The 22,496-nt window shown below is 46.3% G+C and overlaps 3 protein-coding genes across 3 annotated transcripts; 2 read left to right on the top strand and 1 right to left on the bottom strand.

Moving 5' to 3' along the window:
- The first annotated feature begins 2,796 nt into the window (after positions 1-2,796).
- Positions 2,797-5,184, top strand: LOC124684133. Its single transcript, XM_047218521.1, has 8 exons — positions 2,797-2,982; positions 3,062-3,247; positions 3,314-3,855; positions 4,094-4,193; positions 4,287-4,346; positions 4,430-4,522; positions 4,623-4,742; positions 4,864-5,184. Exons 1-8 carry the CDS (start codon positions 2,797-2,799, stop codon positions 5,182-5,184), a joined length of 1,608 nt encoding a protein of 535 aa, XP_047074477.1.
- Positions 5,185-5,937: 753 nt separating this feature from the next.
- Positions 5,938-6,474, bottom strand: LOC124661439. The gene is made up of 3 exons (XM_047199299.1): positions 6,354-6,474; positions 6,104-6,266; positions 5,938-6,019 (listed from the first exon to the last, which is right to left on the bottom strand). Exons 1-3 carry the CDS (start codon positions 6,472-6,474, stop codon positions 5,962-5,964), a joined length of 342 nt encoding a protein of 113 aa, XP_047055255.1. The 3' UTR covers positions 5,938-5,961.
- A 472-nt stretch (positions 6,475-6,946) lies between these two features.
- Positions 6,947-12,139, top strand: LOC124684132 (zinc finger CCCH domain-containing protein 46-like). The gene is made up of 11 exons (XM_047218520.1): positions 6,947-7,051; positions 7,189-7,426; positions 7,530-7,612; positions 7,718-7,816; positions 7,902-7,995; positions 8,393-8,610; positions 8,796-9,028; positions 10,087-10,255; positions 10,726-10,789; positions 11,651-11,791; positions 11,895-12,139. Exons 1-10 carry the CDS (start codon positions 7,008-7,010, stop codon positions 11,696-11,698), a joined length of 1,290 nt encoding a protein of 429 aa, XP_047074476.1. The 5' UTR covers positions 6,947-7,007; the 3' UTR covers positions 11,699-11,791; positions 11,895-12,139.
- Positions 12,140-22,496: the final 10,357 nt, after the last annotated feature.

Raw genomic sequence — 22,496 nt, 5'->3', positions numbered from 1 at the left:
TCCTTTTTACATTTTTGGCCATTCCCGTGATTCTTCCCTCGTCCAACTCAAAGCATCTCCACCAACGTGTTTCAAATAGACTCACGTAGGGGTGTCGGTACGGCGCTATGGATGGCATCGGCCCTGCTCCTCAATTTAGGGGTGGTTGCGCACACACCGACCGACGATCCCAATAAAAAACCCTAAAAAACAAATTTTGATTGAAATATAAATATTACATAAGCTTCATCTTGAGATAGAAATATTACGTAGGCTTCATTTTACGTAATTGTAAAATATAAAATATCGATGAAACCTATACTAAATGTCGGTGTTGGACTGTTGGTCCTCGCCTTCTTTGTTGCGAAGAAAGAACACCCAGTCACCCAAACTAGGAGGACGTCTTCATCGCTGCAGAGGAAGAACATCTAGGAACCTAACCTAGCAGCTTTAATTGGCCACTGCCATTTTTGCTGCAAAGAAAGAACATCCAGAAACCTACTCATCGACAATGTTGTCGTCGCTGTTGTCGTTGTGGTCGTGCCTACCACACGAAGTGTCGTCAAACACCTTCACCCTGAGCTCGTCGTCGCCTTTCCACTTGAAGTTCACCAAGCAACCGACCTCGAGGTTATGGGCACGTGCGAACTTGTCTCAGCCAGTGCAGAGGAATATGTGGCCTCCCCCCTCGAACAACACCTCGACAGGCCACCGATAGAAGCATCAGCTCGCATCCCGCAAGTGCATGCTAGCTAGCTCCGGACGGCGAGATATTCCGCGAATTTCTTCGGGAGCCTTTTTGAACCCAGAGGGTCCTCCTTGATGGGGACGACGAACTCGAAGAACTCGGGGAAGCAGTCTGGTGACAACGAGCGTTCAGGGTGTGGGGATCCTGCACCACGGCCTCTGCCTCGGCGACCGCCACCGTGGCCCATAGAACCGTCCGTGGAGCGCTTGGGGAGATGGTGGGCGGCGAGCGACGGCGCTAGGGTTTGTACGGGGAAGGAGGTGGTGCCTGAGCACCACGACTTGGTCGTGGGGAGAATCTCTTTACCTTGTGTGTCGTCATGTGAGGCAATATATGTTTAACACAATACAACTGTTTGCTCTATTGCCAATGATTAAATGTCTTTTGTATATATGTTAAGTTTTGTCCAGGTATGGATAGCATAGGGAGAACAAAGAGACGGTCGACACGACCATCTCTTCACCTACAAGTGTCGTAGATTAATTATCGGCAATGGCAATAAAAAAAGTCTAATATTTGACATCGTGTGTCTAAAATCAATCATAAAAGTCCTACATTCATGCAACCCACCGGGATATTGGACACAAAATGCGAATTAATCATGAGCCATAGGTAAAACCCTAAATAGTGCATAAATCCCTAATCGTTGAGTCGATCCAACCCTAAATAGTGCATCTGGCAAAATCGGGCAAAATCCAACGGCCAATCGAACCAATGTATAGTTACCAAGCCCGCAAACAAATCGGAAGAACAAATGCGAGGATAATCGATCATATCTATCAAAAGTTAAACGTAGCACTAAAAATCTACTCACCATGCATGTCATGAGTAAGCCTTTATCGAAAAAGTGTCATGAGTAATCACAGAACTAGCCTCCTACATGGTACTGTGCAGATTTACGGAAATACAGTCGGTATCTGAGAGTGCACTACAAGGAAAATAGCCCCTAGCCGCCGGTAGGTGTATTTTGTCTTTTGAGATGAACCAATGCATAGTTACGAAGCCCGCAAACAAGCCGGAAGAACAAATACGAGGATAATCGATCGTACTCCAAGTAAAGCGTAGCACTAAAAATCTACCATGCATGCCATGGGTAAGCACAGAACTAGCCTGCTACATACAGTTTGACGAAAATACAGTCGGGATCTGAGAGTGCACTACAAGGAAACTAGCCCGTAGCCGGTAGGTGTATTTGGGCACCGGTATTCATTGCCGTAGCTGCTGCTCGGCCGCATGCGACAGGTCGGGAAGAGCGCAGTTCCTGCCCGCGTGTAGCCGCAGCTGGCAGCAGCGCGAGAAGGACCAGGGGCTGTGTTTGGTTTTTTACGTTTTGTTTTCCGTCGAGAGCAAGCAAGAGGAAGGTTTTGAAGTTTTGAACGGATGGGTCCGTCGGGGTGGCGACGGATCCGGATCGTCTCGGGCTCCGTCGTCGTCGTCGTCGTCCTCGGGCGGCGTGCGGGCGTTCGGGGCGGGGCGGGAGGGACAGGAAAGCTGGGCGCGACCACCGCTCCACCAGCCGCGGTAACGTCGTAACGATAAACAAATGCGCAATGCGACCTGTGAAAAGAACAAAAGCGTGGCACGGGAACAAACAACCGCGCCGTACAAAGCCGGCGCGTCGCCTTGGGGCTCGGCGGCCAGCGCGCGGTAGCGGCCTCGAACCTGAATCCACCTCCTGCTACTCTGCTAGCCCCCATCCCTACCCAGCGTCCCCAGGTGAGGTTCGATCGGTTTGGCTTTGGCATTGTCTGTGGCACTCGGGAGTGGGCAGCGAGGTCGCTCGTCGTGTCGCCGCCTCGAGTCGCGAGTTCGGCCACCCACTCTCCACGCGCCATAGAATAGACGCCGGTAGCGACACGTCGGAGGGAGCATTTCAAATTTGAAGCTCCTCTCTCCCCTCAGTAACTACCCGCCGCTCTGCCGTCGCAGTCCTCCGGTCTCCTCCACCAAAATAGGCTGACCCAACCAACAGTCCACCACACCCGGCAGCGCACGCACGCTCCATCTCCGCGTCGCTGCTTGCTCCGACCGTCTTCCCCGAACGGAGCCCAATCTCGACGGCCGGCGCCATGCCGCTGCCGCGGGGCAAGGCGAGGCCGGCGCCGCCCAGGAAGGGCAGCAGGTCGAAGCTCGAGCGGGAGGTGGAGCGGCTGGAGGAGGTGCTGCGGGAGGAGACGGCGCTGCACGCCATCCTCGACCACGCGCTCCACCACGCCGCCGTCACGCTCGCCGACATGTCATACCTCCCCGCCCACGTAAGTGCCCCGCTGCCAAGCTTATCGATGAGCTAACAAGGATGTATGTCTGAATGCGCTCGCCGCTGCTGCACTGCAGGCCCAGGAGCTGCTCGCCAGCATCTCCGCGATGGAGGCCGGCGTCGCCAAGCTGGAGGAGGAGATGGTCGCGCTGCACTTCCAGCTCATCCAGGAGCGCAACGAGCGCCGCCTCGTCGAGTACCGCGCCAAGCAGCAGCGCCCCACCCTCTCCTGCTCCCACCGCTCCGCCAAATCCGAGACCGACGTACGCGCGCCTTCCTCTCCCGCTCGCATACATTCGCTGTTTCTGCTCAACTCCAAACACATTCAGGCTCCCCCTTACTGTAAAAAATCCATGGCGCTCTGTACGTACCAGGACGCGTCAAGCGATGCCAAGCCAAGCAGACTGGACAAGGTCCACCCCTGCGCCGCCGCCCCACCACTGCACCGCCAGCTCTCGTCCAAACCCCTCGGCGGCGGCGGGGGCGCGGACCCGAGCCGCCTGTCGGAGGACATAGTGCGCTGCATGCGCAACATCTTCATCTCGCTCTCGGACTCCCGCAGGGAGGCCACCAGGCCCAGGCCCAACAGCAACCCCTCCTCCCTCGAGAACCAGCGGTCGCCCAGCGGGATCTCCGCCTTCTGGTCCCTCGCCGAGCCCTCCGCCATCTCCTCCTGGGTGCAGAGCCCCCAGGTCGACCTCAACCAGAACAACAGCCTGCTGGCATCAGAGACGGTGTTCGACCCGTACAAGGCCAGGGAGAAGCTCAGCTGGGCGGATATCGGGAGCTACGGCGCTGCCTCTGAGGTCTCCTGGATGTCCGCCGGGAAGAAGCAGCTCGACTACGCTGCAGAATCACTTCGGAAATTCAGGTATCACACAGAACACATTTTATTTTGCAGTCTAGCAGTACTACTGATAATTGTACCAAACCAGACATCAATTCACTATATCTATAAACTCCATGGAATTACTAATTAATTTCTTCAATTTCATGACTGAGTACCAATAAAACATACTGCAGCCTGGGTTATTACCACCCTGTACTCTTCAAGTCTCGATTCAGAATTCACTTGCCAGTACTGACGGATACTTGTTGTTGGAGTGCAGGTTGCTAATTGAGCAGTTGGCAGAAGTGAACCCTGTCCATCTCAATGACGATGCGAGATTGGCGTTTTGGATCAACTTGTACAATGCATTGTTGATGCATGTACGGTGATTTAGTGAACTCCTTCAGTTGTGTAGCCTTTCTGGTTGCAACGACGAATCTCAGTTTATTGACGGTGCTTTGTCTTTTTTACAGGCCTATCTTGCCTACGGTGTTCCGCGAAGTGATATGAAACTGTTTTCACTAATGCAAAAGGTTTGCTCAAGAACTTCATTCATGTTCGTTCCGTACTTTATGATGCTTCATGTCTTAACATTGTTGCAATAATATTACTCTAGGCCGCGTACACAATTGGAGGGAATTCATTCAGTGCAGCATTCATCGAGTATGTTATTTTGAAGATGAAACCACCGAATCACAGACCACAGATGGTATGTGAACTGCTGTGCATCTTGATGACAATTTGCTTGTTTGATTACCTTCAGTTCATGAATGCAAAATTATTATAACTTATTCTACATTTCATTGAAGGCTCTGCTTCTTGCTCTTCAGAAGATAAAGGCACCCGAGGAGCACAAGAAGTTCTGCATTTCGGCACCTGAACCACTTCTGACCTTTGCTCTGAGCTGTGGAATGTATTCATCTCCTGCGGTAAGCTTATATCATCCATCTTATGGCTTTTGATATGAAATGTAGCAGTACCATTTGTTCACACAAAGCAGCATCTGCTGCAACATTCTTGTATTTAACTGGGTACTGATTATCCTACCAGGTGAAGATATACACAGCCAGCAACGTAAGGGAAGAGCTCCAGGATGCACAGCGCGATTTTATTAGAGCATCAGTAGGAGTGAGCCGAAAGGGGAAGCTCCTGATCCCTAAAATGTTGCACTGTTTTGCGCGAGGATTTGTGGATGACAACAGCTTCCCCATTTGGATATCGCATTTTCTGCCTCAGCAGCAGGCTACTTTTGTTGAGCACTGCGTGTCTCGGAGGCGGCAAAGCCTCCTGGGCACCCGGACTTTCGGCATCATTCCGTTTGATTCTCGGTTTCGATACCTCTTCCTGCCTGATATGGGATCATTAAACTGAACTGGTAAACTATACTAATCTTGAACTTTTAAAGCTTCTATTCTGAATGTTCAAGCACCATCAGGTGTGTTTCCACTTCTTCTGCTGACATGTATGTGCTTCGTATCAGACTGACTGAAGAAACACAACAGCGCCGCCTCTGCAAGAAAGCCTCTTTGTTGGCTGTTGAACACAGCTGCTTCAGCAAGTGCACAAGTCTTTCGGATTAACAGGTCTATATCCAGTGATCATAGGACTGCAGCAGCCAGCAGGTCTGTTTGGACACCAATTCAGGTGTGCAACAGCTGGGCTCAAAGACTCGTATCCTAGACGTCAGATGTAAATCTTGAGCGTGGTTTAGTAGGCTAGTTCGCCTCGACTTCTTGTCGAATCCAGCAGTGAAAAATGTTGTATATGATGTCTACTAGCAAAATTAATAAGAAGCTCCCAATTGAAGGCATCTACTCATGGTGTTTGTATGTGTACTGTTCATGGCCCGGACAAAATGTATATGGTAAAATTGTATTGGTTCTGCATCCTGTGTCATGTACAATTATAAACAGAAAAGGTGTTAAGAAGTAGAGATTCAGTGACATGGTGCAGGATGCTTCATTCCCTCGGCAGTTCTGTTGAACGATTTAGCAACTCTGCATTTACAACCTAGTTTGATCTCTGTACCGCATATCAATTCCTAGTTGAAGGCGCGCTTGGTTCCCTGTGAACAATTCACTCATCATCAGCTATCTCTGAAGCCTGAATGTACCTGCCGCTCCGTCTTTCTGGGCAGAAACTTCTTTGTCAAGGCCCATCCTCGCCGTCCTTGATGAGGTTGCAGATCTCCGAGCACTCTGTCAGGCTACACAAATTGCAGTGAATCGCATTCAGATACCTCCGGTAAGGAATAACTGAACAAGGAAACCGAATCAGGTGGCGCCCGCACCAGTACTGTCGGCTGCGGAACTGGTCCTTGAAGACGACGAGGGGCTTCCTGACGTTGAGGGGCCCCTCGCCGCCGCGAATGCAGGTGGCGACGCACTTGGAGGTGCACTGCAGCGCCTTGGCCGACTTGGGGTGCTTGATCCGGACCCTCGCCTTGTCGTCCCCTGCTCCGTCACATCACCGATCAGTTAATGCACGTGCCGCCGGCGGCGGGTGGCGCCGTCATGGGACGGGGTTAGGCGCGCACGTACCGGAGAGCGTGGGCGGGATGTTGGAGAAGGTCTCCGGCCCCGGCGGCGGCGTGGAGAGGATGGTGGCCGCTAGCGCGAACGCCACCACCGCCGGCGCCTGCGCGAGGCCCAGCCACGCCATCCCCGTGGAAGATGGCGATGCAACTGCGCGGCTCGCTCGTCCGCGACGACGACGACGGGTCGACGGCAGTCACCGGCGCAGCGCCGTGGCCTTTGCCTCGTGGTCTCTGCTCTGCTCTGGTCAGCCACTCAGCCTCGCTGGACTCTGTGTGGTGAGGGCGCGTCTTGCTGTTGCGAGAGGAACGGTTTTTGACGGCCCGGTCGAAGCCCACCAGCAACTGAAACACGGCCCACGAGCCCACCGCCTCGAACGGGTCGATTTGTTCCTCTGAGAGTCTGAGGCAAGCCCAGCCCACCAATTACCGCGCCGCCCGCGACCCGAACTCAACTCCGGCTTCTTCACGGCGACGACCGCCGACGAAAGCCGCCGCCGCCGCCTAGTGCTGCGTCGTTTCCACGCTACTTCCGTGGCGGCCCACGGTACCTGGCGAGGCGGGCAGCGGGTGTTCGTGCTCCTAAACCCTAGAGACGGGCCGCCCCGTCGCCGTTCCCCGAACCCACAGCCATCCCGGCAGTCGACCCCCTTCGCCGGCGATGAACCGGCGGCAGGAGCTCTGCAGGAACTTCCAGCGCGGCAGGTACCGGATCCCTCCCCTTCCCCCTCTCGTCGCCCGTGCGATTCCGATTCGTTGCTCTCGCTCCGTTCCACGCCCTAACCTCCGAAGGATTCCTCCTGCGGATTCTGACGCTGGGTTCTGGATAATCCTGTGTGCAGCTGCAAGTACGGGGCGCAGTGCAGGTACCTGCACGCCACCTCCTACCAGCAGCAGCCGCAGCAGCAGGCGAAGCCCAACCCCTTTGGATTTGGCGCATCCAGCAGGCCGCAGCAGCAGCCGTTCGGTGCGCAGTCCCAACAGTTTCAGCAGCAGCAGCAGCAGCAGCCTAACCGGTTTGGGTTCGGGGTGCAAGGAGGCGGCTCTTCCCAGCCGCGGAACGCTCCTGGCCCGGCAATGGTTCGTTACCCCCAATGGGGAAGCATATGATTCTTCATCAATTGCGTGAGTTCGACCGTTCATGTTGATCCGTTGTGTGTGACTAGTGAATTGTTGTTGTCAGCCCTTTCAGAACAAGTGGGTGAGGGATCCCTCGGCAACGACGAAGCAGCCGGAGGCGCAGCCAGCAGCGCAGGCAGCACACACGTGAGTTCCCTGATGCAGTTTGACGATGCTACAATACTCTTGATCTTTGCTTGTTCGTTCCTGCTTATGGGCGGGTCACCGATGTTGTGAATTTCTGTTTCTCAGGTCCTGTACAGACCCCGCATCCTGCAGGCAGCAGATAGCTGATGATTTTAAGAACGAGGCTCCACTCTGGAAGCTTACCTGCTATGCTCATCTCAGAAGGTAAACCATTCCTTATGCTTCAGGGATGCTTGAGGCACTCTAGAGTGTTTATGAGCTAAACATTTTGTTTGTTGTTCACACGCAGTGGCCCTTGTGACATCACGGGGGATGTTAGCTACGAGGAGCTGAGAGCTAAAGCATACGAACAGGGCAAGCAAGGGCATCCTCTGCAGTCAATAGTAAGCTTACCAGCACAACCAACCCCTCTCTTCTCTCCCTGTTCCATGATTTTTGTTTTGTGCTCTGAACTATGTGGTCAAACATTAATTCAACTGCAACTGCACATTCTGAGCTCAAGGGACTAGGGCAATGCTGTTGCATTAGCAAATGGTTACAGAGTCCGATGTGTTCCCCTTTCGTGATTTATTGTCTTTTGGTGGAGCTGTAGACATATGAGAAAACTTTTCTTAGACATTGGTCTTGTGCCCATGAAAGTATTCCTACTCTTATTTGTGGTTTTCCCCAACAAAAGGAGTATTAGTTATAAAAAAAAGAGCTGTTCATGATTAACTTTGAATTAGATGCTCCTCATTTTCTAAAGAACAACCTCTCATTCGTTGTTTTTTCTTTCTTCAGGTTGAGGGAGAAAGAAATCTACAAAATGCAAAGTTGGCAGAGTTCAATAATTTGCTGAGCAGTACACAGGCATCACAAACTCCAAGCTTTCCAACTGTGGGCTCCTTTCCTGAAGTGAAAAATAACTCATCGTTTGGTGGTTCTCAAACTAATGGACCCCCCGTGTTTACTAGTTTCAATCAAATTGGAGCTGCAACTAATTTAGGGTCTGGGGCAAGGTAATCCTCTCCCGATGGTCTTGAATGAACTGCTGATTCTGTTAGAAGCTGGCTCTATTCAGAATACTCACTGACCATAAATCGTTATTTGAATAGGATTGGTCATGTTTTTCTTTGCCTCGATATGATTGGTTGTGTTTATTGTCTGCTTGTGTGTATAACTTGAACAAATTCATCTTATGCAGAACTACCACACCAGGAGTGCCAACAAATACCATTTTTGGTCAGCCTACCCAGCCTGCGTTTGGCCAGCCTACCCAGCCTGCGTTTGGTCAGCCTACTCAGCCTGCTTTTGGTCAGGCTACCCAACCTACTTTCGGTCAGTCTACCAGACCTACTTTTGGTCAGTCTACGACGTCTACACCATCCTTTGGTGCCCCTACTTTTGGCAATACTGGAATGAAATTTGGAGTTCAAGGTATATGTCTTAATTGATCTATGCAATTATGCTTCTAGTTCTTTGTTCTTCCATGTTCCAACTAGTTTTATGATTATGGTGTGTATATTTATTAACGAGTAGAGAAATTGGAAATAAGGTTTATTATGTGTTGGGCCTAGAAATTGTATTATACTTTTCTCTTTTACTTGCTGTCCCCACCCAACTGTCATGAATCATCTGTACACCTCATACAAATGGGTATAGTGAAATGATCAAGATGAAAGTCCATTTGAAGGAAATTATTTTGCATTTTGGAAAATGCAAGTTTTGTATCCTCTACCATATGTCAAATTTTCTCTTGTTTGTTAATATTAAGCTCTTGGCACTGAATCCATTTGAACTCAAACAACTTTTTCTGGCGTAGAGTAAGTTGAGCTTTCCATGTTAATATGCTACTCAAGCCAAAAGTGATTGCATGAATACACCATAAAGAGTGATTCCATAGATGTGTTGCCAGAGATGAATCAGATTACTTGTAACTGTCCGTGTCTATCATATGTCTAGATGTTGTTCGTCTGTGCATATTTCTGTTAGTTAAGTTTTATTGATGAATGGTTGTTATGACAATCACTTTTGGTAAGGTTGTAAAGGATGTTTTCTTCATATGTTTGTGCACCATGTGGAACCAAGAGGGGAATCAGAATGCACATATTCCTTGTCCTGTACTGATGCACGACAAAACTGTTTTGAGCAATGAAATATACGAATGATTAATTATACACCATATTCCTAACATTGCCTTAATTGTTAGACCATACCGGGAATTTGTACTGTTACATGAAAGAAGATGGCGTTTTGGCTAGCATCAAGTGAAACTATTACCACTTGATAGGCATATTCATTACCTTAAATATGCTGCACCTGTTCTAAAGATTTGTCTTTGCCTTGAATATTAAGCATTTATAAATCTTGTTTGAAATAGATCATATAGTTTTCGTCTCTCTCTTATGTTTATGGATATTTGTTTGTATTATCCTTTTGGGAGATCATTAAATATTGTTGTATTGGAATGCCATTTAACTTTCCGAAACATGCAGATGCATCTGGAAGCCAGATGTCAAGGCAAACATTTGGGAGCATGTCCAGCAACAGCAATTTTCCAAACTCTACCTCTTCCTCCAATAACAGAGACATTGATAGGCAATCGCAAGAGTTACTTAGTGGGATGACAGCTCGTACAAGTGCAGTGGACCAGGCACTTGTTGAGTAAGTTCTGTGATAGTTCTAATTTTAAATGTACCTTGGGCAAGAACTGTAACCTGCTGATAAGAAAATCGATGCACAGACTTTCATATAATGTGGTGAAGTGTCTTTATTTTCTTAGTATTTATACAAGTTGGAATCAATATTTAAACTCCATTTAGGTGACATTATGCTCATTGCTACTATTATTTTAGGAGCATATAACATATAAATTAGAGTTGGCTGATTAGCCACATTATAATGTACCTTGTTCGGCTCAAAAAAAGAAGTACCTTGTTACGTTATTAGTTTTGATTACTCAGTTAATAATATAATGTAAAATAACATATCAATTAGAGTTGGCTGCTTAGCCACAATATAATGTGTCTTCTTACTTTTTTCGGTTTTGATTACTCAGTTTCTAGCATTATTATTAGGTAGCAGGGAGAAGTTTGATTGCTTGTGCTTATCTTTACTTTACCTTTATTCAACAGAGACAAGAAAAATGAAAATCAGGATGATAGTATTTGGCTGAAGGAAAAATGGACAATTGGACAGGTGTGAAATACTTTTCCTTCTATACTTCTTAAGAATGTCTGGTCACATACATTTGTGTTTTCCGGTCCTTTAGATTTTTGTTGGCCTTTCAGGCGAGCTCATTTTGTTTTGTACACTATCCACAAGGTGTCGCATATGTGGCAGTCTGTTATCTCTAGCATCTAAATGATGACACGCACAACAAGATTTTGCTTAGTTATTAGGATGTGGTTGCTACAATATGTTACTCCCTCCGATTCATATTAGTTGACTTAACTTTGTCTAGATATAGAAGTATCTAGTCAACAAACACGTCTAGATACATCCATATCTAGACAAAGTTGAGTCAAATAATTTGGATTGGAGATAGCACCAATTATTATATTGAGTGCATATTCTGTGTCTGGATGCTTTTGGATTTCTCATGAAATTCTGAATGAAGTGTGTACACTTCTGTTAGGATATGTACTAAGCTCCTTGTTTTATTTCTTGAGAATGTTTGATCACAGACAATTGGGTTTTCTGGTTCTGTATATTTCTGTTGTCCTTTAGGCAAAGCTGATTTAGTTTCGTACATCATCCACAAGCTGTGGCATGTGTGCTAGTCTGTTATCCCTAGCATCTAACTGATGTCAGGCACAATAAGATTTTGCTGCTTCCTTGTTCCAAGGCACCACATTTTTTGTTATTAGGACATGCTTGCTTACAGTATGTTCTCACTATTATATTGAGCTCACATTCTCGTGTCTGTATGCTTCGGCATTTTTCGCGCTACAGCATCTTTTTCATGAGAAACTGCATATAGCTATAATAATGTTCATATCTGGTGGGTTTCCTATTATGAAGCTTGTGGCATTTAATTTACATGAAGCTCTTTTTCAGATACCACTGGATGAACCGCCACAGAGGCATGTTAGCCATGTGTTTTGAGAACTTGGGTCGTTGGGTGGAAGACGCATTCAGTTCTCTTTACTAGTCTCTTCTGATGACATCATCAATTGTTCATAGTTTTTCTCTTGTGAGGTCTGTTCCTTATCGAACAAATTCAGTGTCGTTTGTGTCTTTCTCTTCCCAACATATTGTTGCGTGTCATTTCTCACAGCTTATTTGTTTTGCTACGTTGCAGCTCCCTGATGACATGGAGAAAGAGGCCTCCTTGGACCTTCGTCGAATTCTTGTATGCCATTTGTCACAGCGTATTCACTCTGATACGAAGAAAGAAGCTGGAGGATGTTAGCTGTAAGTGAAAGCTGGATGCAGTGTTTTCCTAGAAGACAAACTAGGGCTGGAAACAAACTAATTGAGCAGTCAAAGTAAACCGGAATTGCCACATTGTTACATCATGTGGAATGTGAAATAACTGCCGAGCTATCTTTGTGACGCGTACGGCGTACCTGCTCTTCATATCATGCCTGCATGAGCTTTTCGAAACTTGAAAATTTTGAAATTTATGTTTGCTAAGTTCCAAGAAATTGGATTGTATGGAGCCAAATTGTATGTATCTCTGTATCCGCCCCTTCCCGAGAGTTGGGTACGTTGTGAAAGAGCACGAGAGATGGGCACGCGCGCAGGCAAAACGTCCACGCGTGAGCCATCAGCCATGGACGACACGGGCCTCGTCGTCTCATGCTCAGCTACCAACCGCGACCGTCCGCCATTACGAGCCACGTCTGGACAGGGGACGGCATATCCTTCCATTCAATGCCAACACTTTTGAAGCCCACGTTGGCCTCGTTTCCGTTTCGTGGAGTTTTAGGCCGACAGACACACAGACGACAAGTCTGTTTTCCTGCAACGAGTTATTGGGCTGTCTCGCTGCAAACGTGCAGGACGTACACGTACTGGGGCTGCAGCTACGCGTGTTACAACTGCAAGTTTGCTTGGCAAAAAAAATGGAAACGTAGCAAGTGGACGGTGAACAGCGTGTGGAAGTGGAACTGGAAAGCATGAAGAAGGTCTTCTATAGCGAAATGAGCGTCTCCAGTGTAGATCCAGTACGACGCGAGCAAGGAGATCGTGTGAGAGGGAAAGCATCAGCCGAGACGCCATGTAAAAAAACAAGGCGCGCGGCTTTCTCCGTGTGAGTATTCATATACGTACGGTAAGAGTAGACTTTTTTTTTCGAAATGGGGGAAAATCACACCAGGTTCTGCATCCAAGGGATGTACACGACTTTTTTTATTAGATTGTTTGCAATATCTTACAAGAGCAATACAAAAGATCAAACTCGAAGCCACCTCGCTAAACCTACAGAGGGATGAAGGGGGGTGACAATACACCAACTCACATCATCCAAACAACCAAATGACTTCTCAAGCCGCCCAATAGCAGGTAAGGAACACATCCAGTCAAGCAGACTCTCAGCGCACGCCAACACACACGTCACAGAAATCGCTACCGCCGTCTTCCTCGCACCCATCTTGGTAAGAGTAGACTATACAGGGGAATCATAAAATCAACTGAATTTACAAAAATTTCACACAACTCAACCAAGAACGTCATGCTATCTAGCATAACGTCTCAACCTAAGCGTCAAGCTATCTAGCATGGCGTCCTAGCTCGGACATTATTAAAAATATGGAATTCTGTAAAAAAAAAGTTTCACAAATTTGATTAAATTTGTTCCAGAGTTCCTAAAAGGCTATTTTTATCCATTTTCACGCAGGCAGGCCGGGTCATGGCAAGTGGGGCCAGTACCTGCATGCTACATTGGCGACCATCTCTCTCGCTGTGGTTCCATTCCATGGTCCCTCGGCACGATCCAATGCATTGCATTGATAGCCTTGCCACGATCCAATGATGCCAAGTGAACTGGACAATTAATAGGGAGTTAATAATGGGGTAACCGGTTAACTCGTCTGTCACACTTATTAAATAAGTCCTTGATTCAAAACAACTGGATATTAGTTATGTTGGAGGATTTCGTAGGCTTCTTTGATTTGCACATTCCTCTTGTTCAAAAAAGAAATTGCACATTCCTTAGACCGGTGAATCTATGTTTTTTCGTTACGCTGTTAAATAAAGCTGATGGTTTTTTTGCGAAGAAAAAAGTGTCGGTGGTCTTTTTTTTTCTTTTCTTTAGCAAGCTCCGAATCGTGGAGGGCTTTTTCTCACATATTTCTTCCGTAGTGCCGTCTTAGTCCCCATGCTTAATGCGAGTACCATATAGTTCGAAAGATGGATACTTAAATACAAATAAAAGAAATCATGATTTATAAGTCAACCCCAACTTTCCATGCAAAGTAGCTACAAAACCTATGGCCTGCATGTCAAAGGCAAACCAATTAGAGATTTAGGTTTTCACATACTCCAATTAGTTTTACAACTCAGAGATCAACTCTTGCCGAAAATAAATTGGCATACGCGAGCAACATGTTTATCTCCGTTAAAAATAAAGAGACCTTTTAGAAATCAGGAGCTCATCCTTTCAAAACTGAACATCTCATGCCTTTTCTTTCTGTAAGACAAGTTCACAAGTGAGAAACCAAAATTCAGCCCCCGATAGGGCTCGAACCCTAGATTAGCTGGTTTCCTTTCAAAACTGACCAGCTTAGGGCACTAGCATCTCATGGCTTTTCTTTTTGTAAGATAAGTCCACAAGTGAGAAACCAAAATTCAGCCCAGGGGGATAGGGCTCGAACCCTAGATTAGCTGGTTGCAACAGTGCATCTCTTGCCACTAGGCTATAGCCCATTTCTCAAGAGGTCGGTCATCCTTTCAGCAAGATATGATATTTTTTATACTCATAAAAATCCTACACCGAACGTCACAGGGGAGGGCTTTTTTTTGCCGGGCACACGGGAGGCCATTGTGGATGCTCTTAATGTCTGCCTGAAAACTTTTCCCTAGGATTACACAACATAATTTTAATTCGTGTAATAATTATTTGATACCAAATCGTGGTTGATACACCCAGTTATTGGATATATGTACTTGAGGGAAAATTCTTCTTATTCTTGGCAAAAATTAATTAATTGTCATAAGCAAACATGTACTATAGAAAAGGGGCCCAATCAATTGATACTAAATCGTATAAAATTTATATGCATCCAAATTGATTGATGAGTGAATTTCATGTTTTACCCTCTAGTTTGATCTTTTTGACACTAATTGCCTTATTTAGCAAATTTTCATTTTATTTACCCCATTTAGCATAAGTTTTGCCAAATTTTACCCCCTCTAAAATTTTGTGACCATTTAAACTGGTACGTCTTAGCTGTCACCTGTCAGGTACATATATAGACCACGTAGGAAGATTTTCTTCTTCGTTTCCTCCTTACGCTTCTTTTCTGTGATTGGAGGGACAAATATACAATGTTCTCATCTTGATATGTATGCAAACTGGTGCTTAGTTGCAACGTGCAGTAATGTGCTAGTTACTTTGACTAAGTACATGTTGCTGGCGTTGAGAACAACTCTGATCCCACCACACGTTGATGGCATTCACAAAGGTTAGCTTGTTGCCAGCGTTGCTACAAAATCAGAGACCTTTTTTTTCTATTCGCCAGTAAATATAATCCCTAAATCTTTAGAAATACTTTCATGTCTCACGATCTATACACCTAATCCACCTACCAAAATACCTATACTGGAGAAATAACCCGAATGGACTAAACTAAGAAACAAGTGGGAGAACAATGGTCATGACACACTGCTCAAAATGCTCACAAAATTTTAGAAAGGGTAAAAGTTGGAACAACTTTTGCTAAATGGGGTAATTAAAATAAAAATTTGCTAAATGGGATAATTTATGTCAAAAATGCGAAAATAGGGGGTAAAAAGTGGAATTTATGCGCTGGTGGTACATACAAAGACCTCGTTTCATTTGTCTTCTCCACCACCTTCATCGGCAGTGGTGGACCCAAGAATTTATCGAATCCTAGGCGCGCCGCAATGCAATTAATTTTTTGACGGACAAATATAAGCATTACACGGACCTCACTTGAGACGGGGAGACGAGAGGTGTCACCCAAAGGGCATACACTTAGCGTGTAGTGGGTAAGTGTGAGTGTGGCTTCCCAAGTGGTCAGGCCAACGAATATGGGCGAGTCTATCGGGATCATACGGTGGAGATGCATGGGAAGCTATTGTGGTGCCATCGGGTTTCTTCAGTCCGAGATGTGAGGTGTCGTGGGCTCAACCCATGTCGATTCTCCTTGAGGCGAGAGGAGCTCATGCCATGCCCTCGTGACCGGTTTGAGCCAGCTAAACAAGAGGGATAGTCGTTCGGTCACCCACATACGGTCACATCTTACCATGGTAACGTTGATGTGACCTCGGGCCTAGCTCATGCCACAATCCATGGCAGATCCCGGGATAGCACCAGGAGATTGAATTAGCATGCGCTAAGCTTTAAGAAGTGGGGGGAATGTGGTGGTAGAAGACTATTTATAGGGACGACAATGGCGGGGAAGGCCAGAATTGACCACAGGTAACAACTTCAGTAGACGATGACTTCTCAGATTTTACGTTTACGCCAAAAAAAAATTATGTTGTGGATATTTTAGCATATATCTAGTTTCTAGACCCCAAAACGCAAAGTAGCTAGTTTTTTTTTTTTCCGATTAACCCACTTCAGTGTACTCAATGATGATAGGAAGAAAGAAGCTAGAGGATGTTAAATGTAAATGAAAGCTCTTTCGCAAAAAGAAAAATGTAAATGAAAGCAAAATCCCTGACTGTCAATCGATCGCTTGCACGGCGCACGAGCAAATCAATTCTCCGATTGATTCATCCCTCTAAAGTATTGCCACACTTATTAAATAGTTCAGTAGTAATTCATTTGGTTTAAAACAATGAAGAGATCGTTTGCCTTCCTTTATTTGGGGCTGGAATCAGAGATCTCAAGTTAATTCATACTCTTTATATTCGAAAAGAAGGTGTGCCCCATCTAACGTCCAAAGGATGCCAACCGAAGGGACGAGAAAGTTTAGGCAAAAAGAAAGTTTCTTTAGAGCATCTCCAGTTCCCCAAACCGTCCCCCAAAGCGATTTGGGGCGCGTCGGACAAAAAAACGTTCCCAGCCGCGCGCCCCAAAGGCCCTTTTTGTCCGGCGTGGCCCGATACGGTGTCCGGCGTCCCGAGCCCGTCCCCGTCCCACAGGGGATGCACCGGGCACGCCGGACACAACGAAATGAGAGGCGAGGAGGCGCGGGCCCGACCCGTCAGCGGCTCGGACGCTCAACCGCCACATACGTAGCGACGGTGCAGTTTGCCGAGAAGCGGAACCGTCGCATTGGCAACCGCGTCGACGGCGCGCCAACCCCGCCGGAATGGAGCGCCGACTCCTCGGAAGAGCAACCGCTGCTCTCTTCGACTTCTGCGCCGCCGTTCATCCACGCTCAATAAGACCCGTACGTACGCCGTACATACGCCACCATTCATCCAAGCCTCCATCCGACACCTCCAGCGACGATGAGCTACATCTCCCAGCTCCCGTCCGACACCTCCAGCGAGGAAAGCCCGCCGGCCGGCGCCATTGGTGGGAGAGAGCCGGGACGCCGAGCAGCGGCGACGATTCCCCGCCGCCGGCTGACGGCGAGGAGGAATGGCTGGGCTGGGAGGAGGACGCGGAGGAAGAAGAGAGCGAGGACGCGTCGGCGGCGGTGGCCCGTGCGAAGGCGAAGGCGGCCAAGGCCAAGGCCGCCAAGGCCAAGGCAAAGGCAAAGGCGCAGCCGACGAGCACCGCCGACGCCGAGGAGGACTCCGACGCGTCGGGCGCCGACACCGCCTCTTCGGAAGAGGTGGCGAGCAGGAAGCGCCACCGCGATGACGACGACGAGGCGGGGCCATCAGCGAAGAAGAAGAAGTAGATAGTTTATATGTATTTAATTATATTTTTCCGAAGTTTTATATATAATTTGTTTATGTTCAACCGATTTGAATATTAGTAAATAGTTTTTTTCTAGCCAAAAAAAGTACTTTTAATGTTTGGGGGCGGCGTTTGGAGGACGCGGCTGGGGAGCGACGTCCTCCAAACGCGGCACGAACAAAACACGTCCCCAAACGCTCGATCCGGCGCGCTTTGGGGGACGGTTTGGGAGACGCGGCTGGAAATGCTCTTAGGCCGGCAAAAAACCCTGTGAAATGCCTGTGAACGTGCAGTTTGCTTCCCAAAAAGCAGCACCAATGTGACACGATCACAAGGTTACAAGTGGCTGAACAACCACAATATATTCTCTGAAAATAAACAGATCCACAGTAGGACATACTACTGTTTATGTCACATAATAATAACTTCGAAATTCAGTTCACGAAATAAAATTTGGTGATTAAACGGAGGTTCAACAAAAAAATGGAAATTCAGCAGGCACAATAGTACAAAGACATGCCACTCGCGGGCATTCAGCATCGTTGTAGCACTAGAACCCTCTAGCAGGAACGCACACATAACTGAATGGAGTGAAAGCCTTGTTCCATACTGAACACCGTCTCAATGGCGATGAGCAGTCTGTTTCGGTGCTGTAATCCAGTCATCCAGCCCATTGGTCAACCTACCATTCCGAAGCATGGAAGTGCCATGCAGGCGAGGGGCGGCACTGGTGAGAACGAGGTTGTAGTGGACGTACTCCATTTGGCGGAACTCAGCTAATGTCCTGTTCCACCGCCCAACGTGCAGCTTCTCGGATATGCTCCAGTCGATGTTGTACCTGGTAGCGCCGAAGCAAGTCTGGCTCAAGATCCGTTTCGCCATGGTTTGCAGATCGGGCGTGCGAGCACCGTGCGCTGACCACCATTGCACTGCGATTTCGAGTGAAAATGTGGTAAGAAAACGATTCATGTGTTTTGGTATGAACAAAAATGATAGTGATCTCAGTTGGATAATTTCAAATTTGAAAGCTTTATTTATGTTGAATTTAAGGGGGCCATATATTCTAGTTTGCAACAAGCAACATCAGAGGGAAACCCACCAACTCCTCGTGAACAATTCATTTGTATTCCTCTTTAACTTCTATGATTTACTAAAGTAACTATGTTGACAAGTTAGATTAATGCAAATAAGTTGACCATTTTACATAGCTGGGACATTGTGACAATGTATAGGAGTGCACTTTATATAGATGTGACATTCTAACTATGAATAAAAGTGCATTATGACATAATTACATTCATACCATGTCCACATACTAAATAATGTTAAGAAGTGTAGGTTACAGTGCACAGATTCACATGTTCGATTTGTGGAGTGCCTCGTGGCACTATTTCACCTTGCTCTAAATACTGGAAAAATCTGTGCACATAATGCAAGACTAGCACTGTGGTCACAGTGACTTCTTAATGAGGGGGGATTTTGTAAGTTTGTAGTTTACCTTGTGGTATTCCCGTTACTGTCTGAAATGCAGGAGTTGAATCGAAAGAACCCAATTTATGTTGGTACATTTCCAGTTGTATAGCTGCTTTTCTGGGATTGTAATGAACCTCGCCCAGTTGGGTTATGCACCTTGTGATGCCGCTGCTGATCTCAGCATCATAAAGGAACCGGTCCGAGTAGAAGATCCTTGGATTTAGCATATGACCAGCAGCATGGAGTGGAGAATGCATATAACCATCCCATATTTTGTCAATCTCAACCCAAATATCACCATGTTGACCTTTAAGATTGCGCTTTATGTCTTCTTTTGCACTATCCATGGCATCATACAAGATACCCATTGGACAAATGTCAGTTTCCAGTTTATACAACACGCCGATAAGTGGATTTGTAACCTTCACAATGTCAGCAGCAGCACGCCAAAAAGCATCATCTGTCTTTACTATACTTGAGATATGTCTGAACAAGTTACTGGAAGGTGGCCAATCAAATGAATCCCATGCAGGCGAGTTAAATATATTCTCTAGGTTTACTCTCGCAGAAACTAACTTCTCTAATGTGATGAACATTGCAACAAATTTCAGACAAGAACTACTCAGAATCTCCTGATCATATATTCCTTTCAGTTCAATTGGCAGTGGATGGCCATATATAAATCTTGTAATTTTCTTTGCCTTCATTAGGACATCGCTGACATTTTTGGATAGTGATATTTTCTCAAGCAGAAGGTTGATGCAATGGTCAGCACACAACACAAAGAAGAATGAATGGTCATAATGCTTTAGCGTATAATGACGTGCAGTCTGCATATATGGCGACCCATCATTTGTGACAATCTGAACAATGTTGTGGGCACCAACATCCTCGACCACACGGAAAATAAGTTCCCTTAGCAAGTCCACGTCCTCGATGATGGTAGAGACATCCATGGATCTAAGAAACAACATACCTTTGCTGCAATAAACCAAGACACTTATGTAGCTTTTGCCACATTGGCCCATCCAACTATGCAAAATTACAGTGCAACCACTTGCGTGCCACTCTTGCCTTAGTTCCCTTTCACGATTTTTTGTTTCTCTTAGGTGCTCCTGCAGAATAGATTCATAAGACGGCATTGCAACCCCTGGCCCCTCAAGCACATCAATCATCTTCTTGAAAGATGGAGAGTGGAGAACACCAGGATCAAATCCACCTTCCAAAATGAACTTGCCTATTGATTTTGTTGTTGCAGGGGAATCCAAGTGATCCTCTGTCTTCACCAAGGGCTTCCGTTCACACATGCTTTGTGTGGTTTCCATTTTCACTGGATCCATCACATCCGGTGCCCACTGGAGAAAGCAGCGGTTACTGGACATATTTGGCTGCAAATGTGGTTGCTGGACTTGATTAGATGGAACAGCTGGGGTTGTCGGCGGAAGCTCTTCCTGTTTTGGTTTGTCCATTTATTCTTAGTATCTTATCTTTCTTGGGATCTTCAAGGGAACTCTTAAACCTTGCCCTGACACTTTCAGATACTATGTTGCACGGACAAACATTCCCCCTAACTCCTGCTAAATGGCGCTCCAGATGGTTGTATTCTGATATCACCTTTCGACAGTAATTGCAGTTTACCTTCAAGCCTTTCTCATCGGTAGTTTTGCTATGCCTTTCCTTCCCACGACTCCTTGTCTTAGGATTTTGTACAGTACAAACCTAAAGAAAAGCAAAGAGATACGCTTCAATGATGCAAAAATAATAAATAACTAACAACGCCTAATTTCCATAATATGTCTAACACATAATAATATTGTACTTGTTTTTCAAACACGAGGGAACACCTCGGGCCTCTACACTGATGCAAGGTCTTACTTACCGACAATCAAAGTTCTAGTTTACAATCCTAAAGGATTCAAATGAACCACATAAAAAAGTCCGATGTAAGTACAATATTACCTATTTTGGTGATATCGACCGAACAATTCAGTAATTTACATATTACTCACCGTAGGTGTAATACTAAATGTTGATTCATCTATATATAGCTTAAAAATGTAATTCCAAGAAAAGAAAATTACTTCCCAAAACCAGTGGTGTGAATTTTGTTTTTGTTTTGCTGCATAATGTTTTTTTGAAACTTTTTTGCTGCATAATGTAATACCCACAAAACCAAATAAGATAATGCCCACTTTGTCGAAGGCCTTTCAGAGTCCAGCATTACGCTACTCAGCTCCTGACTACTCAGTAGCAAAACCTTAATGTAGAAAGGTTCGTTTCCTGAGCGTTGTCTAGTTCTTCCGGATGCCTTTCTTGTGCAGCACAGACCCCTCGGCTGTGCTAGGGATCGCAATCCCTTTTCCTCAGCTTCTATTCAAGTTTATATCATGAGAGAGATTTTGGTTTTTGCCGTTTTTGTACCCTTAAGGTCGAGGACCAGAGGCGGCCGCCGCGCCGCAGTTCGTCGTCCTGACTCACGGAGGCTGGGGGCGATGCCGACGTTGGGCGCCACGGCTTGACGGTGATGAGCCCAGCTTCACCACCTCTCTCCTCTTGTTGTTGTGTTCTGACAAGCGCGGATGGTAAGAGGTGAGAGGATATGCAGGAAGGCGGCGGCAGGGATGAGAAAGGAAGGAACCAGGGTTTTGGGGTGAGGCATAGGGACTAGAGCAAGCACAACATTTAATTGGTTTTCCTGACACTTTCCTAACCCAAAAATGCAGCGTAATGTTCCCTCCTGCCAACTCTAATTGACTAAAAACATTTTATCTCTCACAGCACGCACAGTGTCTATTCACATTTGGGGTGTCTATGCTGAGAACCTTGTCCCATCTTGGCTTAGTAAAAAATCTTGGAGTGTGTTGTTCCTTCCTCAGGTTTTTCTAGTAGCTGATTATCTCTTGGCTAGCCCAGTCAAGTGTACCGCTTTTTGTTCGGAAAAAAAAAAGTGTACCGCTTTTGCCCTCTTTTTTCTATGTTCTCTTTCTCTTTCTTCCGGTACTAGCGTGGGTTTGGTTCCTTAATCGTTCATTCTTAGAAAGATACCCTTAGCCACGGCCTTAGTTACAACGTTGTACTTGCTCAGAGGCAACAGGTACGAGCGTGCGTTGTTGTGACTTCTTTTCTTCTCTTTTATTTTTCTCTCTCACGTTCTACCGGTGTTCCACAGAGGCAACAGGTCTAGGAAGATTCACTTAGACACCCAGTGCACGGAGTGGTATTAAACCTTGTCAAGTAAGTACTACCTTCATCCCAAAGTTTAAGGTTTATATTATTTTTTAAAATTCAAACTATGTCAAGTTTGATTAAATTTTTACCAAAAATCATTAACACGTAAAATAAAATTTCAATAACATTAGATAGATAACAAAATATTTTCATATGATATCTACAAAATATTATATTTGTTGATAGATTCTTTCAAAAGTTTGGTCAAATTGTACT

The sequence above is a fragment of the Lolium rigidum genome, chromosome 1 (assembly GCF_022539505.1).
Source record: "Lolium rigidum isolate FL_2022 chromosome 1, APGP_CSIRO_Lrig_0.1, whole genome shotgun sequence".
Taxonomy (NCBI): domain Eukaryota; kingdom Viridiplantae; phylum Streptophyta; class Magnoliopsida; order Poales; family Poaceae; genus Lolium; species Lolium rigidum.
The sequence above is the reverse complement of the archived record's forward strand: the minus strand, read 5'-3'. Positions and strand labels throughout refer to the sequence as shown.

Coding starts and splice junctions, on each gene's coding strand:
- LOC124684133 (XM_047218521.1), top strand. CDS start 2,797: ATGCCGCTGCCGCGGGGCAAGGCGAGGCCGGCGCCGCCCAGGAAGGGC. Junction 3,856..4,093: donor GAATCACTTCGGAAATTCAG/GTATCACACAGA, acceptor GTTGGAGTGCAG/GTTGCTAATTGAGCAGTTGG. Junction 4,743..4,863: donor GAATGTATTCATCTCCTGCG/GTAAGCTTATAT, acceptor TTATCCTACCAG/GTGAAGATATACACAGCCAG.
- LOC124661439 (XM_047199299.1), bottom strand. CDS start 6,474: ATGGCGTGGCTGGGCCTCGCGCAGGCGCCGGCGGTGGTGGCGTTCGCG. Junction 6,267..6,353: donor CATCCCGCCCACGCTCTCCG/GTACGTGCGCGC, acceptor GTGACGGAGCAG/GGGACGACAAGGCGAGGGTC. Junction 6,020..6,103: donor TTCCGCAGCCGACAGTACTG/GTGCGGGCGCCA, acceptor CAATTTGTGTAG/CCTGACAGAGTGCTCGGAGA.
- LOC124684132 (XM_047218520.1), top strand. CDS start 7,008: ATGAACCGGCGGCAGGAGCTCTGCAGGAACTTCCAGCGCGGCAG. Junction 7,817..7,901: donor TGCTATGCTCATCTCAGAAG/GTAAACCATTCC, acceptor GTTCACACGCAG/TGGCCCTTGTGACATCACGG. Junction 7,996..8,392: donor GGCATCCTCTGCAGTCAATA/GTAAGCTTACCA, acceptor TTCTTTCTTCAG/GTTGAGGGAGAAAGAAATCT.